At 41.3% G+C, this 20,806-nt stretch overlaps 1 protein-coding gene across 9 annotated transcripts in view; it reads left to right on the top strand.

Moving 5' to 3' along the window:
- Piezo (piezo type mechanosensitive ion channel component) overlaps positions 1–20,806 on the top strand; it is a 555,272-nt gene that overhangs the window by 41,778 nt on the left and 492,688 nt on the right. For all 9 annotated transcript variants that reach the window (XM_067145104.2, XM_067145105.2, XM_067145110.2 and 6 more), the window contains exon 2: positions 5,009–5,098. In XM_067145104.2, coding sequence (XP_067001205.2) covers positions 5,035–5,098 — 64 coding nt within the window. In that variant the 5' untranslated portion in view covers positions 5,009–5,034. The remainder of the gene's footprint in view (positions 1–5,008; positions 5,099–20,806) is intronic.

Here is a 20,806-nt window from a genome sequence, read left to right as displayed (position 1 = left end):
CTCGGCCTGGTCAGGGATTTTTACCTGGATCTGAGTGCTGGTTCGAGGTCCACTCAGCCTGCGTGATTAGAATTGAGGAGCTATCTCACAGTGCGATAGCGACCCCGGCCTAGAAAGCCAAGAATAACTGTCGAGAGGATTCGTCGTGCTGACCACATGGCACCTCGTAATCTGCAGGCCTTCGGGCTGAGCAGCGGTCGCTTGGTAGGCCAGGGCCCTTCAAGGGCTGTAGTGCTATGGGGTTTGGATATGAGTACAGAACTGGAGTCACAGATAATGCATTTTACGGATAATGTTATATTGTATGGAGTAACACTGTAAATAAGCTGCAGGATTGTGAACTACTGCAAAAAGACCTCGACAAAGTTGTGAAATGGACAGCAGACATGGCATTATGATAAACGGGGTGAAAAGGCAGGTTATGAATTTCATCAAGAGTTTTAATTACTGTGTTAAACGAAATGGCGTATGGCTTTTAGTGCCGAGAGGACAAGTTCGGCTCGCCAGATGCAGGTCTTTTGATTTGACGCTCGTAGGCGACCTGCGTGTCGTGATGAGGATGAAATGATGATGAAGACGACACATACACCCAGCCCCCGTGCCAGCGAAATTAACCAATTATGGTTAAAATTCCCGACCCTACCGGGAATCAAACCCGGGACCCCTGTGACCAAAGGCCAGCACGCTAACCATTTAGCGATGGAGCCGGACATTACCGGACTCTTCTGTAACTGAAGAGTTAGAGATCTCTTCATATGGTTGTGGTGAGGGTATTTGGAGTTTGTAGTGAGGATGTGAAGGACAGGGTGTTATAAGCCACTGACAAGACTGAGTATTGTTCTAATAATAATAATAATAATAATAATTGTTTTACGTCCCACTAACTACTTTAACGCTCTTCGGAGACGCCGAGGTGCCGGAATTTAGTCCCGCAGGAGTTCTTTTACGTGCCAGTAAATCTACCGACACGAGGCTGTCGTATTTGAGCACCTTCAAATACCACCGGACTGAGCCAGGATCGAACCTGTCAAGTTGGGTTTAGAAGGCCAGCGCCTCAACCGTCTGAGCCACTCAGCCCGGCGAGTATTGTTCTATACTGAGAGTCAACTTGAGACCTTAGCGGTCCCTTAGATGTTAGTCAGACTTCTGGTCGGTGAAAAGGCTTCCGCAGCGCCAAATAGTTCCCTAGGTTTGTTACTTGTTCCTGAAGTCAGGAGCTTCCTTCAGTTTGGTTAGATATTCTGGTGAACTGGCTTGATAAATTAAAATTTTTGCCCTGTATAAATATGGAAAATATATCACAGGTTGTATGTTATTCGGGTTCGTTACCAACTCTTATATTTCATACGTAGATGGCTGTGAATAGTTATTGTTCTCAGTGGTGTATGTAGCAAAATAATAATAATTTAATATGATATTGATATCTTATTGCACTGTGTACTTAGTAAGTTTGTTCGAGTTCATACCACTGTTGATAAGTTCGCATAATAGGTGGGACGTTGAAGATGGATCCAAGAAAACTGTTGGCAATAATGGCTGCCAGCTGTGAGCAAGACGTGTGTGATGCTGTGACGCTTGAGTTCCCTGTGAAATACTTTAAAGCTAACAAAAGTAGAGGAAAATAAAGTGGAAAATCTAAACCAAATTGTTTTAAACGTTTACAGTAGCCTACGAGATTAGAATCCACTGTGGACTGTGGAAGACGTGAAAAAGTCCGCGCAGCTGATCGGCGTTTCTGTGTACAGTGTTTACGCCGCTCGCTTGGAATGGAAAATCCAAGTCTCCAGGGAAAGAACGATGTGTCAGCTCAGCACTCGCCGTAAATAAAACAGGAAGGGCCTTAACACGGTATGGGAATAGGATCTTTGGCGTATTCGATGATGATGATGATGATGATGATAATAATAATAATAATAATAATAATAATAATAATAATAATAATAATAATAATAATAATAATAATAATAATAATGTGTACTTTACTTTATATTCGCAACCGCACTCTACCTACAGAAATGTTGTCATGAGAGGATCATGAGTTCGTTTTTACCTTCCGAATGACGAGACTACAATATTTACAACATTCCTGGAAGCATTGTATTTTGCAATCCCACTCACCGGTGGGTTTTTCAGCTTTTTTAACTATGAGAAACTGCCAGTGACAGTCGTTGCAAGAGAGCGGAATCGTATACGTATGTTGTAAGTCTCCATGTGCCTCACACAAATCGCATTATGAAACAAAAATAATTCTTGCTTCTCTTGCCTCGGAATTCGTCAGTAATCTGTAGGTTTTATATGGTCAATGAAGGAATAAATAGGTATGGTACGTAATCAAAGTACAGCTATGTGAAAGGCAGTGATTTCGTTTGATGCTTCACTATTTCAGAATGAAGTACTGTACTTGTCAGATGGACGCACGGCGTTAATGATAAGCTGGTTGTGGCGGAGATGGAGAACGGTGAAATGAAATGTCGTATGGCTTTTAGTGCCGGGATATCCCAGGACGGGTTCGGCTCGCCAGGTGCAGGTCTTTATTTGACACCCGTAGGTGACCTGCGCGTCGTGATGAGGATGAAATGATGATGAAGACAACACATACAACCAGCCCCCGTGCCATTGGAATTAACCAATTAAGGTTAAAATCCCCGACCCGGCCGGGAATCGAACCCGGGACCCTCTGAACCTAAGGCCAGTACGCTGACCGTTCAGCCAACGAGTCGGACATGGAGAACGGTGACGAGACGGGAAGGGGGAACAGGGGACGTGCTCACATGCGGAAGGATACTTTTCCTAAGCTCTTAACTTGAATTTCAGTATAGTGTATAGGATCTTAACCAGGATAACTTGATTCGAGATTTGGGAAAGATCTAGAGGAAAGCAGCACCTTTTGTTCTGGGTGATTTACCCCCCTGTGGGTGGGGGACGCAGATGAAGAATACACCCACGGTATCTCCTACCTGTCGTAAGAGACGACTAAAAGGGGCGACCAAAAGATTATCAAATTAGAACTATGAAACTACTTGTGATTAGTACCACCACGCGGCGAACACCATGGGTCGCTTTTACTTGCGCGTAGTACCACTATGTTGGGTACCAAATAGGAGAAGCAAACGTGGGCACGGCGGCTTTTACAGAATCTGTGATTAGTAGCACTATATGAGCGACACCATGGGATGACGGAACCCATGGTTCTGGCTTGCCTATGATTAGTACCCACTATATGAGCACCATAGGTTTGCGTTGCCTGTCAAGGACGCCGCAATGTGCGAAACACATTAGGTCTGTAAGACGTGCGAATTTCATTACCTATGAGTAGTGCCATAATGTGTGGAATACCCGCGAGTCTACCCTACTCTTGATTAGTACCGCAACATGACAAATACTATGGTTCTATTTTTCTAGCGATAAGAACCTTTACGAGGGGCCGATGACTTGGATTTTGGTTTCCTTTCGAATATAACCATCATCGTTTCAGTATCGTGCTATAGCGGCAGTCCCTTGGTCAGTAATACTACTGTTCTACGCCAGCTTCTGTGCATGTGAGGCACTGTGGGTCGGTTCCCCTGATCATTTTAAATTTCCATCCCATCCCATCCCATCCCATCCCATCCCATCCCATCCCATCCCATCCCATCCCATCCATCCTCACGTTTTGAATTGTGGTCAGTGGAGGATATTGGGTTTTTAGTCCGCCATTTCATTTCGTACCATTAGGAGCCGATGACTTCTATGTTAGGCCCCTTTAAACAGCAATCATCAATCAATCTCGGTGATTTCCTACAAAAGAGTAGTATAACAAAAATGTTGCAAACTTTGAGCTGGGAAGACTTCCGAGGAAGGAGACGAACAGTTCGACTAAGCGGAGTGGCGGAGTGTTCCGGCAAGGAAAAGAAACAATATCGCCGTTGATTTTCGTAAGGTATGATGAGAGATATTAGATGAAACGTATACCATCATAGAAAAATGCGTGAACGGCGTAGATATCATGCTTTCCATTTCTTGGAATTCAAACAATTGAAAAGAAGTGTTAAAAAATATCGCATCGCGGATAAATAATATATGGGGCGGGTAGAGAAAGAAAAAGGCGCGGATATGAAGAATTATAGGGCACTCGTTAAAAGTAAACAGTACCTGGCAAGTTGGCCGTGCGGCCAGGGACACGCGGCTGTGAGCTTGCATCCAGGAGATAGTGGGTTCGAATACCACTGTCGGCAGCCCTGAAGATGGTTTTCCGTGGATTCCCATTTTCACACCAGGCAAATGTTGGGGCTGTACCTGTGTCGGTGCGACGTAAAGCAACTAGCAAAATAAAAAACAAAGTTAAACGGTGGAACTTGAGTCAGTGTAAGGATGTTTTTATTTTTACAATTGGCTTTACGTCGCACCGATACAGATAGGTCTTATGGCGACGAAGGGCATATTTTGAATGCGCGGCGTTGAGGTGTACCTTCCGATACAAAAATTATTAAAATGAAATGCAAATTAGGTCCTAAGTTGGTTCATAGGAAAATCTCAATGCTTCTGAAACAAGTAAAGGAGGCTCGGCCTCCTACGCATCCATCCAAAAACCGCCCCTGGTTGCTGCCAGCTTGCTTTCGAGAAATAGTGGGTTCGAACACAACTGTCGGCAGCTCTGACGATGGTTTTCCATGGTTTCCAATTTTCACTCCAGGAAAAGGCTGGGACTGTAACTTAAGGCCACTTCTTTCTCCACTCCAAGCCTTTTCGTATCCGATTGTTACCATCTGTAACCGAAAATTTGTATGTGTGAAATTGACGTTAAACTTGTAGCAAAATAATAACACTAGGAAAAATAAATCATCCTTTTTACCATCGCAATGAAGTCTGCACGTTATATGAATGTATCTAGTTTACTTTCGTCTGTTTCTTTATATATGGAGTTTTTTTTTTTTTGAAAGATTTTATCTTTCACTTTAATCTTTGCAAAACTTATGAGTTTTAGAGTGTAATAAAATGTCCTTCATGATGTGGTAATTGCCTGTTACAGGTCGGCACTGAAGAGCCCACTCCACAATGGCGAACTACTTCCCCTGCCTCGTGCTAATACGGCTTGTTCTTCCTCTCTGCCTCGCCACATGTAAGTATAATTGATTATACAGTATTTTTAGGACACTGTTCCTCGCACATCATGCGGATGTTGCTTAAATAAGCAACTGCATCTGTACACTTCCTGAAACTAAAACTGAAGGGGCGTGATAGCCAAATGGGCTAGTCAAGGCGGTCGTGATTCGAATCCCCAGCAAATGCACGTGGGTTTTTTAATGAAAAGGCACGCCCCAGTGGTTAGGATTCCACGTAAAACTCAATGTCCGATGGCTATGATCACAAGTTTGCTTGCTTTTACAAAAACTGAGCCACTCTTGTACGCACAAATGAGCGCCATTCTTCGTATAACTAGCCCCTTGAATGATAATAGTTTTACTTCCCACGAGCTACTTTTACGGTTTTCGGAGGCGCCGAGGTACCGCAAATGTCCCCCCGTAGGAGCTCTTTTTCGTGCTAGTAAATCTACAGACACCTTCTAATACCACAGGACTGAGCCACATTCGAACCCACCAATTTAGGTTCTGAAGGCTTGCGCTAATACCGTCTGACCCAGTCTTCATAAATGTCCATTTCCCTCCTCGTCAGTTAACTTGGGTAGTTCTGTTACGTTGAAAGTGAGCATTCGGTAGCATTGGGTTATTTGTGGCGAATGTTATATTTCCTACTAGTTTTCAAAACATCTAAGTTCAGACACGTGTGTTAACTATCAAATAAATCTCCATGAGAAACCTTTAGCCGTTATCTTTTTATGTCAGGAAATCACAAATAATTACTTCTCACAAAAAGGAAAACTGTTATACTGTAGTTACTTTCTCCTTGTTTCGCGCAGTAGTGAAGGGCCTTGTATTTTCTTGACCATGAAATAATGTAAATTAAAGCACTTGGTATAGAATCGCCACCAATACTTTTTTTAAAAACATTATTAGCACTTTATTCCATTGTGCATGTAAAATAGTTCTTACTGTTATATCTCATGTGAGAAACTTCGATTTCTGGAAGGGAACAACAACGTCTTTGTTAGAACGTTTGTATTTTTTTCTCTGTCAGTTTTGTTTATCCGCTACTCTTTCGGATGGTCTGGTGACTTTGGAATTGGATGAACCATCTCCCAGTTGGTCATAGGTCGTTGGCCTCGACTTGTAAGCTTGAGCGATCTGCGTGAAGGTTGTTTTGAATTCCTGTGAATGTTAGCACCCGTATGCATTTATCTTCACGAGTTAATATGCTGGTGTTCAGCTACGGGTATTGCCTGTCTTAATGGTATAATTTATTCAATGGTTTGCCATGCCTTTTATTTTGTAGGCAGTGTTTGAGATGAAATAATTATCATTACATATTGGTCGTCATTTTTGTTCGTTCTACCTTTTCCTCAAGAAATTGCCTGAGGCGATAAAGGCATGCTCGATTCACCCGGAAGGACGTAGGTTTGATTCCCTGTCAGGAAGTCGAAAAATTTAGAAACGAGATTTCAACTTCTGGACTGGCACATTGGGGGTGGGGGTGCAAGGCGTTTTCTGCCCACCCCCCCCCCCAAAAAAAAATTCTTTGCTATTTGCTTTACGTTGCACCGACACAGATAGGTCTTACGGCGACGATGGGATAGGAAAGGCCTAGGAATTGGAAGAAAGCGGCCGTGGCCTTAAAAGGTACAGCCCCGGCATTTGTCTGGTGTGAAAATGGGAAACCACGGAAAACCATCTTCAGGGCTGCCGACAGTGGGGCTCGAACCCACTATCTCCCGATTACTGTATACTGGCCGCACTTAAGCGACTGCAATCAATCAATCAATATTGATCTGCATTTAGGGCAGTCGCCCAGGTGGCAGATTCCCTATTTGTTGTTTTCCTAGCCTTTTCCTAAATGATTTCAAAGAAATTGGAAATTTATTGAACATCTCTCTTGGTAAGTTATTCCAATCCCTAACTCCTCTTCCTATAAATGAATATTTGCCCCAGTTTGTCCTCTTGAATTCCAACTTTATCTTCATATTGTGATCTTTCCTACTTTTATAAACGCCATTCAAACTTATTCGTCTACTAATGTCATTCCACGCCATCTCTCCGCTGACAGCCCGGAACATACCACTTAGTCGAGCAGCTCTTCTTCTTTCTCTCAATTCTTCCCGCGCTATCAAGCTCGGTCCAAATGATCCTAGGGGGGCCAGAGTGCCATTTTGACCCCCAAAAATTCTCTTCCTAGATATTAAGGCCCGGTTTCATCAACACATGTTAGTACTTAACAAGGTGTTAAATCATTTTAACATATGATTTAAGAAAATTTGCGTTTCATCAACAAATGTTAACATTAACAAATGTTAAACTGCGTATTAAAGTTAACATCAGCCATTTCCAATGTTAAATGGCTAACATTAGCATTTAGCAACCTGTTCCAAAATGGCTGCTGTGAATCTCGCTTTCGAGGCGGAATTGCTCTATTTAGATCTTTTACAAAACAATCCTGATCGAAGAAGAGTTCAGCGACGTAATGACTTTGAAAATTTGACTGATACGAAATTTCTTCATAGATACAGGTTATCGAAAACAGTCGTTGCTAAGGTTGTTGACGAAATTCAAGTGAGGTTAGAATATCATACGAAGAGAAACTTACCTCTTTCTCCAATGTTGCAGGCACTGATAATATTACGAGTTTTTGCTACTGGTTATTTTCACATAATGGCCGGAGACAATGCTGGAATTTCTAAAGCCACTGTTAATAAAGTTGTTTGTCGAGTGTCTGCAGCAATAGCATCCATGAGAAGGAGGTATATAACATTCCCTTCAGTACAAGAGCGTCAGCAAATTATCCGCGACTTCTATGAAATAAGCCGTTTTCCTGGTGTTTGTTCTACGTGCAATAGATTGCACACATGTAAGAATCCAATCACCTGGAGGCAACTGGGCCGAAATATATCGTAATCGAAAGGGATATTTCTCTGTTAAGGTTAATGTTCAGGTGATTAGTGAGCCTAACCTCCAAATCAAGGATATACTTGCTAGGTGGTCTGGTTCTGCATACGACAATACAGTATTTAGTAACTCCCATATCGGAGCACAGTTTGAAGTGGGACAATTAACGAAGTGATTTTGTTAAGTGAAAGCGGATACCCGCTAAAAAAAGTATCTGTTTACCCCCATTGAAACCCTCGCGGACTTTTCCCGCGCCTCGTCCTTTTCTTTTATCGTCAAGCCATCTGTGCGCTTGCACTCATTAACTTATATATATATTTACTAACTAATTCAATTAACAGCTCTTTTTCGAAGGAGGAAAAATTAGAACTACGATTCTGTTTCACTTCACGCGCCATATTTTACAGCTGTGCTCAAACAAAAGCGCATCGGAGCGCGTTGTAAAGTTGCATGTTCGTACCACTGCCTCCTTGATTCGCACCAGTTCGCAATATTGGGAGAGTTAACAGTCGATTAGTTAATATTTCACAAGAAAAGTTTGATGAAACGCAAGAAACCTAACAAGATGTTAAATTTCTAACTCCGTATTAACTAACTACTTGTTAGTATATATTTAACATGTGTTGATGAAACCGGGCCTGAGTCCCCTTAAAATGTGGAGTTTGGTAATCTTCGGAGGCTGCTAAGGCGTTAAATCTGAAAAAAAAAAATGAAATGAAATGGCGTATGGCTTTTAGTGCTGGGAGTGTCCGAGGACAAGTTCGGCTCGCCAGATGCAGGTCTTTTGATTTGATGATGAAGACGACACATACACCTAGCCTCCGTGTCAGCGAAATCAATCAATTATGGTTAAAATTCCCGACCCCGACGGGAATCTAACTCGGGACTCCTGTGACCAAAGGCCAGCACGCTAACCAGTTAGCCACGGAGCCGGACGTTAAATCTGGAGAAGGTGGTGGATGGTTTTGTATCAAGAAATGAGATTATAAAGCGGGCTTCCTTCAGAGAACTACATTTCCCAGTGGAGACTGTTCAAGGGGTACACATCTCGTGATAGACCTTTTCACATTTCGTATCATGAAATAGGATATGTATTAAGAAAATGTGTTTATGAAGCAAGTTCAAATTGTTACTTGTGGTTATTTTTAATAGCTTCGTACATGAAACATTCCTTCGAAATATTTTCTGTATTGATGATTCAAGTTATATTTTGCTGTATACTTGCGAATATTATTGAAAACTTCGTACATAAGACTCGTTCAAAAATGTATTTGAGAAACAAGCTCTATTATTGGTATGTTTGTGAATATTGTTATTATATAGGAATGTTTGCATTGCTAGTTGTTCCTCATTTCACATGCCCGAGTCCTTGTTAATCATCCCCCCCACCAATAATTACCCGAAGTCGGTAAGTCCTGAGGTTCACTCAGCCTACACCAACAATGAATACCAGGTTCATTACTGGGAGCAAAGGCGGCCGGGCATAGAGCTAACCACTCTATACAACTTACTGTCGAGGTTATGGTTATTTGAAGCCTTTACACTGTTTTCCTCCAGGGCCTATCTTAGCCCATATGGAAATGGACTAGTCCCTTTTTTTTTTTTTTTTTACTTCTATTTTATGGTTGACGGTGTACAAATTACCGTTTTGAAAGTGCCTCAGAATTTTGATGTGATGAATAATTTGAAAAAAGTTGTAACCTCATTTACAGCCTTAAGGGTCTGATATTATTTGGGCCTGCAGCATGGTATCATCTGCCTGTTATAAGATTGGGTGAGTATGTTCGGCTCTTCTTGTTTTAGAGTTGCCTTATGGGATCAGTGATACTGTTCGACTCATTGTCCCAAGTTCGCGGGCTCGATCCCGACTGAGGATATTTAAGGGCGGTCAGAATTCTTGGTATTCCGTGTCATTGTTATTGGCATGTTAAACATCTCTGGTGACTCTGCCAGTGTCGCCTGAAAAAGTCAGATTAATTCATCTACAGGGACCGTCCTGTAGAATTTCGCTATGTCATTAACAGCAACACAGTTCGTAGTTGAGACCATCAACAGGGTGTATCTATCTTCATACAGGGTGTATAAAAATTCAATATTCAAAATTCTAGGGATGATAAAAGAGACAGCAGAGATGCTTTTTAAATTAAATAACCATAGGTCGGAAATCCTAGAGTTGAAGCACATTTTGAGGCGTTTGAGAATAAAACTATTACCTGTCAATTTCAGTGTAACCTTTTACAAAAAATGTTCAAAAAGTGTACTATCCTTATTCTATACACATTCTGCAAAGACGTGCCATTGCCTGTCGTGCCCGTTGGAGGACCCCAGGCATGTGCTGTAGAGTGTACACAGCCGCAAGCAAGCCTACGATCTCGTGAGGAGCGCTAAAAGCATACTGCTGTTTAAAAAATATATAATTTTCTGAAGAAACATAGTTCAGTCAACCTTTGAGTAATCCTTAAATCAAATCATTAAATGGCCACTCCAGTAATAATAATAATAATAATAATAATAATAATAAATAATATTGTGCCAATAAGTACTCCTCTACAGGAGAAACTCTGAACTTTAACAACTGTATCAACTCATAAGTTTCTCAGATGATGTCACTACCGTAAATTTTGTGATTACGAAATTGTCAATACTGTGTGGATTTCAACTTGTTTTGTTTTCCACTGATCAAGAAGTGTGGAATTCTCTTATAGATGTCTCTACTAAAAAACTATGACCATGCACCCTGGTGCGAAGTGGAGGAACTTTATTTGAAGAAATTTTGTATTCATAAGTTTGTCCTTTACTAAATTTCGTTCTTTCATTTGTGGGTTGGCAATATAAATCTTTTCTTTCCGCCAGTTTTGAATTGAGCCAATCCAGAGTTTCTGTAATTAATTTTTGACCAATCGTGTCTTTCTTCTTCGATTTGGATGTGCAACTGTAAGCTACCCAATAAACGCCTGTGGGTGTGTCTTAATTATTTATGAAAGGTCTCGAATCTTCCCCGAGAGTATAAAAACGGCTGATTTTCCTGTCTCTCGGCCACTCGAACAACATCTAGCCTAGTGTATGGAAGTGTAGCAGGAGGCGGGAAGCGCCTCTTTCATCCGGCAGCAGCTCTTCAACAAGGTAATGGCCACTTAACCATCTTTATTTTTTGCTAGCCCAGCAGTTTAAACCGCGGGGAAGGTCCGAAACCTTTATTATGTAACCTATCTTGAAAACATGTAATTTGCCGTCGCTTTTGTAAAACTTCACATATCTTTAACTGTAAATCGGGGATAGAGAGTGCTTTACCCTCTCGAGCTCCCCTTCATTTTTGCCTTGAGGTGGGTACGTTTTGGTAACTTTTTCTTCCTTAATGTATTAAATTTTCTTATACGAGTCACCTCCATAGTATGGGAATAGCCTCTGGTTCATCGGCCTAGTGCCTCTTAGGTTTTAAAAGATTTCATGTAGGAGTGCAAGTACTCGCCTCCATTCTGCTTGGTGTTGCGGGCCATTAACATAACCTATTATTTTTCTACTACGGCGCATTAGGTTGGTACAAGATACCCCTGTTTCTTTGTAAGTGTGCCTTGAGGGCAGTTAATAGTAAAGTCCGTTGTGGCCTTTGATAGGCTTGAAAAATTGAGAGCGGGTCAGCTCTTTCTTGTATTTGGATATGTGCCTCTAGGAGGCCTGACAGTGCTAGGTGGGAGCAAGTGCTCCATGTAATGAGGGGATTTCTGCCCTTTGGTAATATGTGGTTGTGAACTGAGTGCCCAGAAATTGTAAAAATTAGGGCTTGTAGCCCAGATTGTTAAAATATCTCTAAATCTTGGCTTTCCTGGTATTGTACCTGATTTGACTTGTTCTTACTTGTTTAAATCTGAAGTTTTATGTGAAAATTGTTTTGCTAATTTTGAAAATATAACCTTTAATGCAATTTTAATCAATATCTTAGCTTTGTAGTTAGACCCATTTCAGCCCGCACCTTCTTTCACCTCTGCATTCCACGGGAAACCCGTAACAATAATAATAATAATAATAATAATAATAATAATAATAATAATAATAATAATAATCGTATGACCTCAGCTACCGTATGCAGATATTTCAATTTGACGCCATCTGGCTGTCTGCTCTTCATTTTCGACGTTCTGTTTTACTCTAGACCCACTAGATGGCAGACCGAGTACACCGAAACTCTCTTGGGCGTCTATGGCTGAGATTTAATGAATTTTGTCTGGTAAACACCAAATGTGTCACCAGAGATCTTTTACATGCCGACATCGTACGACATGGAGTGTCGAATTGACTTTTTCCGCCCTTCAAAAATCCGACTGCCTCTGCCGGGTTTGAACCCGCTATCTTGGGATCCGGAGGCCGACACTCTACCACTGATCCACAGTGGCAACTCCGCCACTCCAATAATTGCAGGCGACGGCTTACCCTAGCCCGCAATACATTCTGTAGGCTACTTAGCAGGTTGCTAAGCGACAAACACTTTAATACAACCTGTGACAATAAAGTTCGGTGAATGAAGTCAGAACGGTCGATCCGGCAACACTGGCAACACACAACGCTGCATCTGCGTAGCAGCAGGTTTTGACCACCGGCTCCCAACATTGGTCAGTTAAGCATCGTGTGTGTGCCGTGTAAGACCTATTTGACACAGTGCGTGTTTAGTGCGGTGGTTCTGAACTGCGAACAGGAATATGGACGACCAAAAGATCAATGTACAGTTTTGTTTTAAGCTTTGCAAGACACCGAAAGAAACGCATGCGATGCTGGTACATGTATATGAAGATCAAGCACTGTCCTTGAAGTGTGTGTACGAGTAGTTTTCCCCGTAGCGGAAGACTGGCGACCGCCGTCAGTGAAGAAAACATTGAGAAAGTGAGGACATTAATCACGAACGATCGGCGATTAACTGTGCGCATGATAGCGGATGAACTGCAGATTAACCGTGAATCCGTGCGACAAATCGTTACCCAGAAGTTAGGGAAGAGAAAAACGTGTTCTTATTTTGTGGCACATCACTTGACTGACGATCAGAAGCAGGCACGTTTAGAGGCTTCACAGGATTTTGTCGAAACGGCGGATGCGACACCAAATTTCTTGAACTGTATTGTCACTGAGGATGAAACCTGGTGTCTCAGGTACGACCCTGAAACGAAACGGCAAAGCATGGAATGGCGGTCTCCGGGATCCCGTCGTCGGAAAAAGGTCAGAGCCGAAAAGTCACGCATCAAGACGATACTCGATAGTCAAGGCATTATCCACAAGGAATTTCTACCTGAGGGAACGACGTTTTGAACACCATCCCAAAGGAAGTCTTCTTGCAAAGTTTCCAAAACATGTATCGCCGATCTCAGCAGTGCATAGTTATGGGAGAGGACTGTTTCAAAGGACAGTAAGGTCACTGTCGTGCATTGTTCATCTATGTTGATAGTACAGAACTATTCACCGAACTTTATTGCCACAGGTTGTAATTAATTTGTAATTAATATTCTGGTAGGCTATGTGTGGTTTTCATCCTTAGTAATGTGACTGCTTGCAGCCATGTTTGATTACTACCCGTCGAGTCAGAGAGTATACAATTCCTCTGATCATGGAAGAGTAAAATTCTCTGCCAGCTCCTTTTTGATTCTCTAACCTTCCCCAGCTTCTAAATGTACCCAATAGATGGCAGAACGTTCCTAATAACTTACATGCTGCTAAGCGAAAACAGTCTACGTATGCACAGGCGGGAAGGTATCAAGCCGATTAGCCTTCTGTACGACCATTTATAAAGAGCAGGTATAAAACTCTTGCAAAAGTGGTTGTCCGCTTACCCGAAACAGTAGTCACTCACGACACTAGCTCCGGCAAGATCATATGAAAATACGATCCAGATATGCACAAATGGTCGAAGCACAGTGAATATTGTATGGAAATAAATGTTACAAACTACATAACGAATGAATCCATTATTCTTTCTTCTTCTTCTTCTTCTTCTTCTTCTTCTTCTTCTTAATACCCTCCACGGTCGGTTTTATCCTCGGACTCAGCGAGGGATCCCACTTCTACCGCCACAAGGGCAGTGTCCTGGAGCTTCAGACTCTGGGTCGGGGGATACAACTGGGGAGGATGACCAGTACCTCGCCCAGGCGGCCTCACCTGCTATGCTGAACAGGGGCCTTGCGGGGGGATGGGAAGATTGGAAGGGATAGACAAGAGGGAAGGAAGCGGCCGTAGCCTTAAGTTAGGTACCATCGCGGCATTTGCCTGGAGGAGAAATGGGAAACCACGGAAAACTACTTCCAGAATGGCTGAGGTGGGAATCGGACCCACCTATACTCAGTTGACCTCCAGAGGCTGAGTGGACCCCGTTTCAGCCCTCGTACCACTTTTCAAATATCGTCGGGGGTGGCAGCTAATCACACTAACCACTACACCACAGAGGCGGACCCATTATTATTTACCAGTGTTAAATGTTCATAAAACCATTGGAAAGGACAGGTAAAACAATGACTAGGACAGGCATATCAGGACAAGCTTTTTGGCCTATTTATAACGAATACTGCGGAACAGCACTGGTCCTGTAGTACAGATTTAAAGGATAAATTTGGTATTTTCGATTATTCATTTAAGGCGCTGCTCTAAATTTGTGACTTACTGGTGTCGGAAATTTGCCAGCTTCTACTAGTTTCCTTCTGTTTTACTGGTGGAAACATTACGGATATACGTTGCATGTTTTATTATAGTTTTTAAAATGTTCTCTGCGTGACATTTCACTGTTATTAAGTCGGCACGGAACGTGCGCGATGGGCGTTGGCAAAAATATGCAGAGGGATAGTTTTCTTCTTCGCTGTCATACTCTGCTTCACTCGCAACCAGAAATGGTGGCTAGCTACTAAGACACACACATTTCCTATTCGTGTAATTGGTTTCTTTTGAACATTATACACTCATAAAACACAAAACTTGTTGCGCAACAGCCCATTAGAGTATTGGCCTGTCAGAACGACTGCTGCCAACATAGTGTTGCTGCCAACACAGTGTTGCTGCTGCACACCAAATGGTAGGCAGATACTGGAGAGCATCGTGGTTACTGTGACAGTGTCCTTAGCCGAATTGCAGGGTATTCTTGATTGGATCTCCTGCCTCTCGTGTTGGGACACAGGTCCTCATAAGTCTGAATGAACCCTATTGCAACCCTAAGCTCAGATTTTTTTTATTTAAAAGTAGCTTTACCGACACATATACCGGCAGGTCTTATGGCGACGATAGGACAGGAAAGGGCTAGGAGTGGGAAGAAAGCGGCCATGGCCTTAATAAGGTACAGCACCAGCATTTGCCTCATGACAATATTCGTATAATACTGATGCGCAGTATAAATGTATAGTCACCACCTTTCACTTACTGTGTCGACTGCCGAAACTCAACTAAGCTGTTGGTCAAAGTTTAACAATCCGCTATCTGAACGTGATTATTAGTCGCTCCAAATTGCAATTTTTTATCATCACAAGACCTAAAGGGCTCAAAACAATTCTGGTAAATTTTCATAACCAATTTGCTGGTTTTGAGTTAACAAAATCCTGACTCATTGCGCCATAATGGGTATCGCGAACTCTTCGTCACTCACTTTGGAAGGGGATCTTGAAGAAACACCAGCGCATTGCAGTGTTAGCCACCATTATTTCCGGCAGGGATCGGTTAAAGCACAGCATTACTCCCTGTTCTTGTGTAATTTTAAAAATCTCTTAGAGGTAGTATTGATAATTCTTATTTCAAGCATCAAAAATCATTGGCTGAAAGATCAGCGCAGTGGCTTTCGATGCATAGGATCCTGATACTTTTTATATTGTTCGTTATGAAACTCACATATTACAAAATAGTTTTAAAAGTTCGATTAAAGTAAAAGTGGAAGTTTATTTTCTCGAAAAAGCTTTAGACTTACAACGTTCTACTTGAGCAGTGTGTTGTCTAAGGATCCTTAACATATGTGTGTGTTAAAAACAACCTTAGTTAGCTTGACACACATGCAGTGCCGACACTCAAGTAAACTGAAAAAAGGGCAAAATAAAACGCTTTCTTTCTATAGTACGCTCTGGGTTCCGCCTTTTCCGTTGCATTAGTTTCTCTTTTATAATACCAGTTGGTAGAATGTGCACATTAATTGGGCAGACCTGTTAAGTCATAGATAATTGCGCCCTCATATTGAAGGCATTAGTTCGCACGATGCTGCAACGGTGATGCATGGTAATGATATAATACTGAAGTAAGTTGGAGAAAGTTGCTTTGGTACTTGTGCCGGCACCGGGTGTGTGGGAAAGTGAAGGTGGAAGCTACTGTGAAGCAGGACTTCAGATTAGTCGTAGTGCAATGAAATTATTTTGACTAGACACCGGACGTTTGACACTAAACAACTGTAAAATAGGCAGGCAAAAAGGCATTAAAAATCTTGGAAATAGGCGTTATCATAGACATTAAAAAACTTTAAATGTGCTTTAAAACAGCTTTCACACACTTCACAGATAGAACTGAAAACGCATCACAATCGGATTATTTAACGAATTTATTTACGTTGGTACTAGCAGTTTCCCGCTGGCTCCGCCCGCAATGTACAAAGTATGGTGTTGTTCGTTACTTTCCTCACGGATGTATTTGTAAAGTTGAGAGTTAATGAAATAAAGCACATGATCTGCTGCATTAATAGAATGTAATATTATGTCAACAAAACACTTTAAAATACATCACACAAAGAAATTGAATTAAACGTTCCTTGGAACAACGCTACGCGTCGAACTGTTAAAAAATCCTTCAAAAATCTTCGCCAGGGAAACAAATGTACTCATAACTTTTCTCAGAATCTACCAATGTAAGTAATTACCTCAAATGAAAGCGCTTGATCCACTGAGTGTTTTTAGACCAAAACGAACTGCGTACCTCAATTAGAACGAAAGATATGATTGCTTCAATGAGAAACAATGTTGAAGAAATGAGACGTCAAATTGAATGTGCACTCATAACTTTCCTCATAATCAACCAATTTCAATAGTTCAAAGCTGAAATGAAAGAGCTTGATCCACTGAGTGTTCTTAGGCCAAAACGAACTCCGTACATCAATTAAAACAGAAGATATGATTGCTTCAGAGAGACAAAAAATTGAAAAATCAAATAATTTGAGGAAGGCGGAAGTGATTTATAGTACCTGATGACAAATCTGTGCATGAATAACTTTCAGTTTAAAAAAATGAAGGAAATCGACCGGATAGAATGGCCAGATTGACTGACTTTAGTTTTCATAATTTTTTAAAATATATAGATTCATTGTAGCCGGTTCTTTAGGCTGTCCTGCTGGCCTTGGTTAGGTGGTGTGAGGAAACCTATTTTTTTATTTCTGTTTGCTAAAAATTGTTAAGAATACAGGTTATTCAAAAGCCCTTTCCATTTGTTCTAACAATAATCAGAAAATGAAGAGGGATTACAGATCAAAGAACAGGTCAGTCCCATTTTTTCACTGCGGATGTGCTTGGTAATTTTGAAAATTAGAAATCTCATTTTAGCTATTGCCAATGCACAACAATATTAATTTCGTAATAAATAAATAAATAAATAAATAAATAAATAAATAAATAAATAAATAAATAAATAAATAAATAAATAAATAAATAAATAAATAAATTATACATTAAAAGGCAAATTACGATTTCTTTTATGCAACTCTTAGACCCCGAAATGAACATGTATTGAATCGTTTACGTTATGTTAGTAAATAAACCATAGGTATTTTCCCATGACATCCGGTCTGTAAATTATAACAATATGCGACAGCTTTAAACTGTAGCTGTTCGAGAGTGATACCTTTTGCGAATGGCTATTTCTCCACCTACTGTAGCTTGTTGCCAGTAGAAAAATCATGCCCCATTTTCTTTTCCACCTTCCATGCGTTATAATTTTAGCCATATGAGTAGTCCACGGTGCAAGACGGCAAGGAAAGAGGCTGCAGTATTTTAAGGCCTACAATAACAAGCCGATAAAATTGATCAACAATGACATTACATTGACTGCTGTTTGTTGTGATGTGCTGTCTCTCTTCTGTTGTCACTCATTCCTCTGGTTCATACATGTTCTGATTCCTGAAATGTGACAAACTGGTTCATCATAGTATTCCGGCTATTCCATTCCTGGCGTGAGGCACTGATAGGAAAGGGGAGCGTGCACACTTAACGAAAAACGGCAGAGCAGTGTTCACCTTTGTCTGTAGCCGATCCATTCCAGTTCTGGAGCTTGGCATTGTTAGAACGGCATGTCCGGTCGAATGAATAGAAACAGGCTGTGGATTTTCACAGAAAAAAGTAAAGAGTGGTTAACATCAACATATTTGCCTTTTTTGTTACATATTTCCAAGGAAAAATAGTACTAATGTGTATGATACAAAATAATAACACAACTTGGGAATTGCTACTTCCCCTTCTTCCTTCCCCACTTCCTCTAGAATTCGAAAAATATCAAAATATCTTGAAGATCGCTGTGTCCTTAAGCCCTGAACGAAAGAGTAGGTAACAGACCGTTAGTATTTTCTAGCAGAAAGAGAAAAAAACATATTTCAAAGGGAAAAAACCTCGGAAAATCTTTATGCCACACTAGCATATCTGAAGATGAATATAATAATAATAATAATAATAATAATAATAATAATAATAATGATGATGATAATAGCAATAATAAGTAAATATCTACTTACATCACCGGGCGAGTTGGACTTGCGGTTAGGGGCGCGCAGCTGTGAGCTTGCATTCGGGAGATAGTGGGTTCGAACGCCATTGTCGGCAACCCTGAAGATGGTTTTCCGTGGTTTCCTATTTTCACACCAGCCAAATGCTGGGGCTATAGCTTAATTAAGGTCACGGCCGTTTCCTTCCCACTCCTAGGCCTTTCCTTTCCCATCGTCGCCATGAGACCTATCTGTGTCGGTACGACGTAGAGCAAATTGTAAAAGAAAAAAAAATCTACTTACATCTTCTGTTGAGGGATGGAAAGATAATTGTCGCTTGCGCTCGCAAGAAGGCAATTTGGCCGTCAGCGTCAGCCTTCGGGCTGTGCGGAGATGTTGGGGAGGTATGGATGGGCTGAAATCGAAGCCAACTAGCGACGAAAATACTAAGGAATACCTGCTCCTTCCAGGCCTCTCTGAACTCTCTGGCGGGAAATGTGCGACAAAAAACAAAAATGCGGCCAGTCTGCCGTCCGTGCGAGCGGACAGGAGGAGCCTTCCGTACCTCGGGCACATCATAAGGATGAACTAGGACCGAGCAACATAGAAGATCCTCAACAAACACCCTATTGGCCAACTGGGGAGACTGAGGACATGATGGAGAGATCTCGAGGTGTTAGGGATCTGGGGCTGGAGAAGAACAGCTTTGGACCGAAAGAAGTGGGCGTGTGCTTTTGGAGAGGCCAGGGCAACTTCATGAGCTGTAGCGCCAGGAGAGTGAGTGAGTTTGGTTGAAAACAGAGTTGCATAGTCAGACTTCTCACCAAGGCGGTTGTGGCTCGAATCCTGTCTAATGGATGGGGGATTTTGGAACTAAAACGTTGAATCTCTGAGGTCTAGTTTTCACGTAAAACTTGGGGTCCCGTGGCTTTGATAACGATACCAACATTTACGTGAAAGCAATAGCTTGAGTGCTTTTTAGGAGAACATTGCCATCAAACTTTTATAATAATTTCACAAATCATATTTCCATTTCATAGTACTGAGAGGTTTGATCCAAAAATAATCTTAAGTAAAAAAATAATCAAGATAGTTAACACACAGGTATCCTAATAATATACAATGGTGAGGTAATCGCAGGGAATTCCGCAATACATAACGAATACGCATTGTTATTTTTAAAATCCCATCATATTGTAAACCTCAAACATAATTTTCATCACACGTAGATAATATTGTAGATTTAATTTTTAGAAGATCCTCGATCTTGAATTTGTTAATGTCCCTCTCAGTGGTTTTGCTAGAGTTGAAATTAATTCGTAAATATTTCTCCATGGATTAAAATTCTACAACTACGTGTTATAGAATGTGCTCATGTCACAATTCTGGGAATAGACGACGAGTTTTATGTTATGGTAACGCACACCACGTTGGGGCTGTGTTACTTTATTGATGTGCGTTGAAGACCAATGCCGTAGGCGTAGGAGGTCAGCTGAGGTCAGTTCAGGTCGTTCTGTCTTTTTTTTTGCTAGTTGCTTTACGTCGCACCGACACAGATATGTCTTATGGCGACGATAGGCAGGAAAAGGCTAGGAGTGGGAAGGAAGCGGCCGTGGCCTTAATTAAGGTACAGCCCCAGCATTTGCCTGGTGTGAAAATGGGAAACCACGGAAAACCATTTTCAGGGCTGCCGACAGTGGGATTCGAACCTACTATCTCCCGAATACTGGATACTGGCCGCACTTAAGCGACTGCAGCTATTGAGCTCGGTCTGTCTATTTTGAAGTAAGAAAGGTCTTCCATGAATAAGAAGACTATATAGCTATGAATAAGAAGACTATATAGAGTATTTTCTTGCTTTGTTGGGTGGTACATGTCATTGGTGGAACGGAAAAAATACGCTGCCTGTAGAATAAAAGAGAAAATATTTTCACCTAAAATATATCTTGAAACTTACATATTATACAAAAGTCTACCGCTCAGCATTATACTAATTTGAAACTGTTACGAGGCATGGACTAAATGTTATTTTCAAGGTAAAAATGTCAGATTGCAGTCGAAAATTAAATCATTTAATACGAGTGAAATTTTGCATTTGGCTGAACTTACTTGAGATACACCTGAAAAGGAGTTCGTTGGTTCTTCTTGGATA

The sequence above is a fragment of the Anabrus simplex genome, chromosome 4 (genome assembly GCF_040414725.1).
Source record: "Anabrus simplex isolate iqAnaSimp1 chromosome 4, ASM4041472v1, whole genome shotgun sequence".
NCBI lineage: Eukaryota > Metazoa > Arthropoda > Insecta > Orthoptera > Tettigoniidae > Anabrus > Anabrus simplex.
The sequence above is the reverse complement of the archived record's forward strand: the minus strand, read 5'-3'. Positions and strand labels throughout refer to the sequence as shown.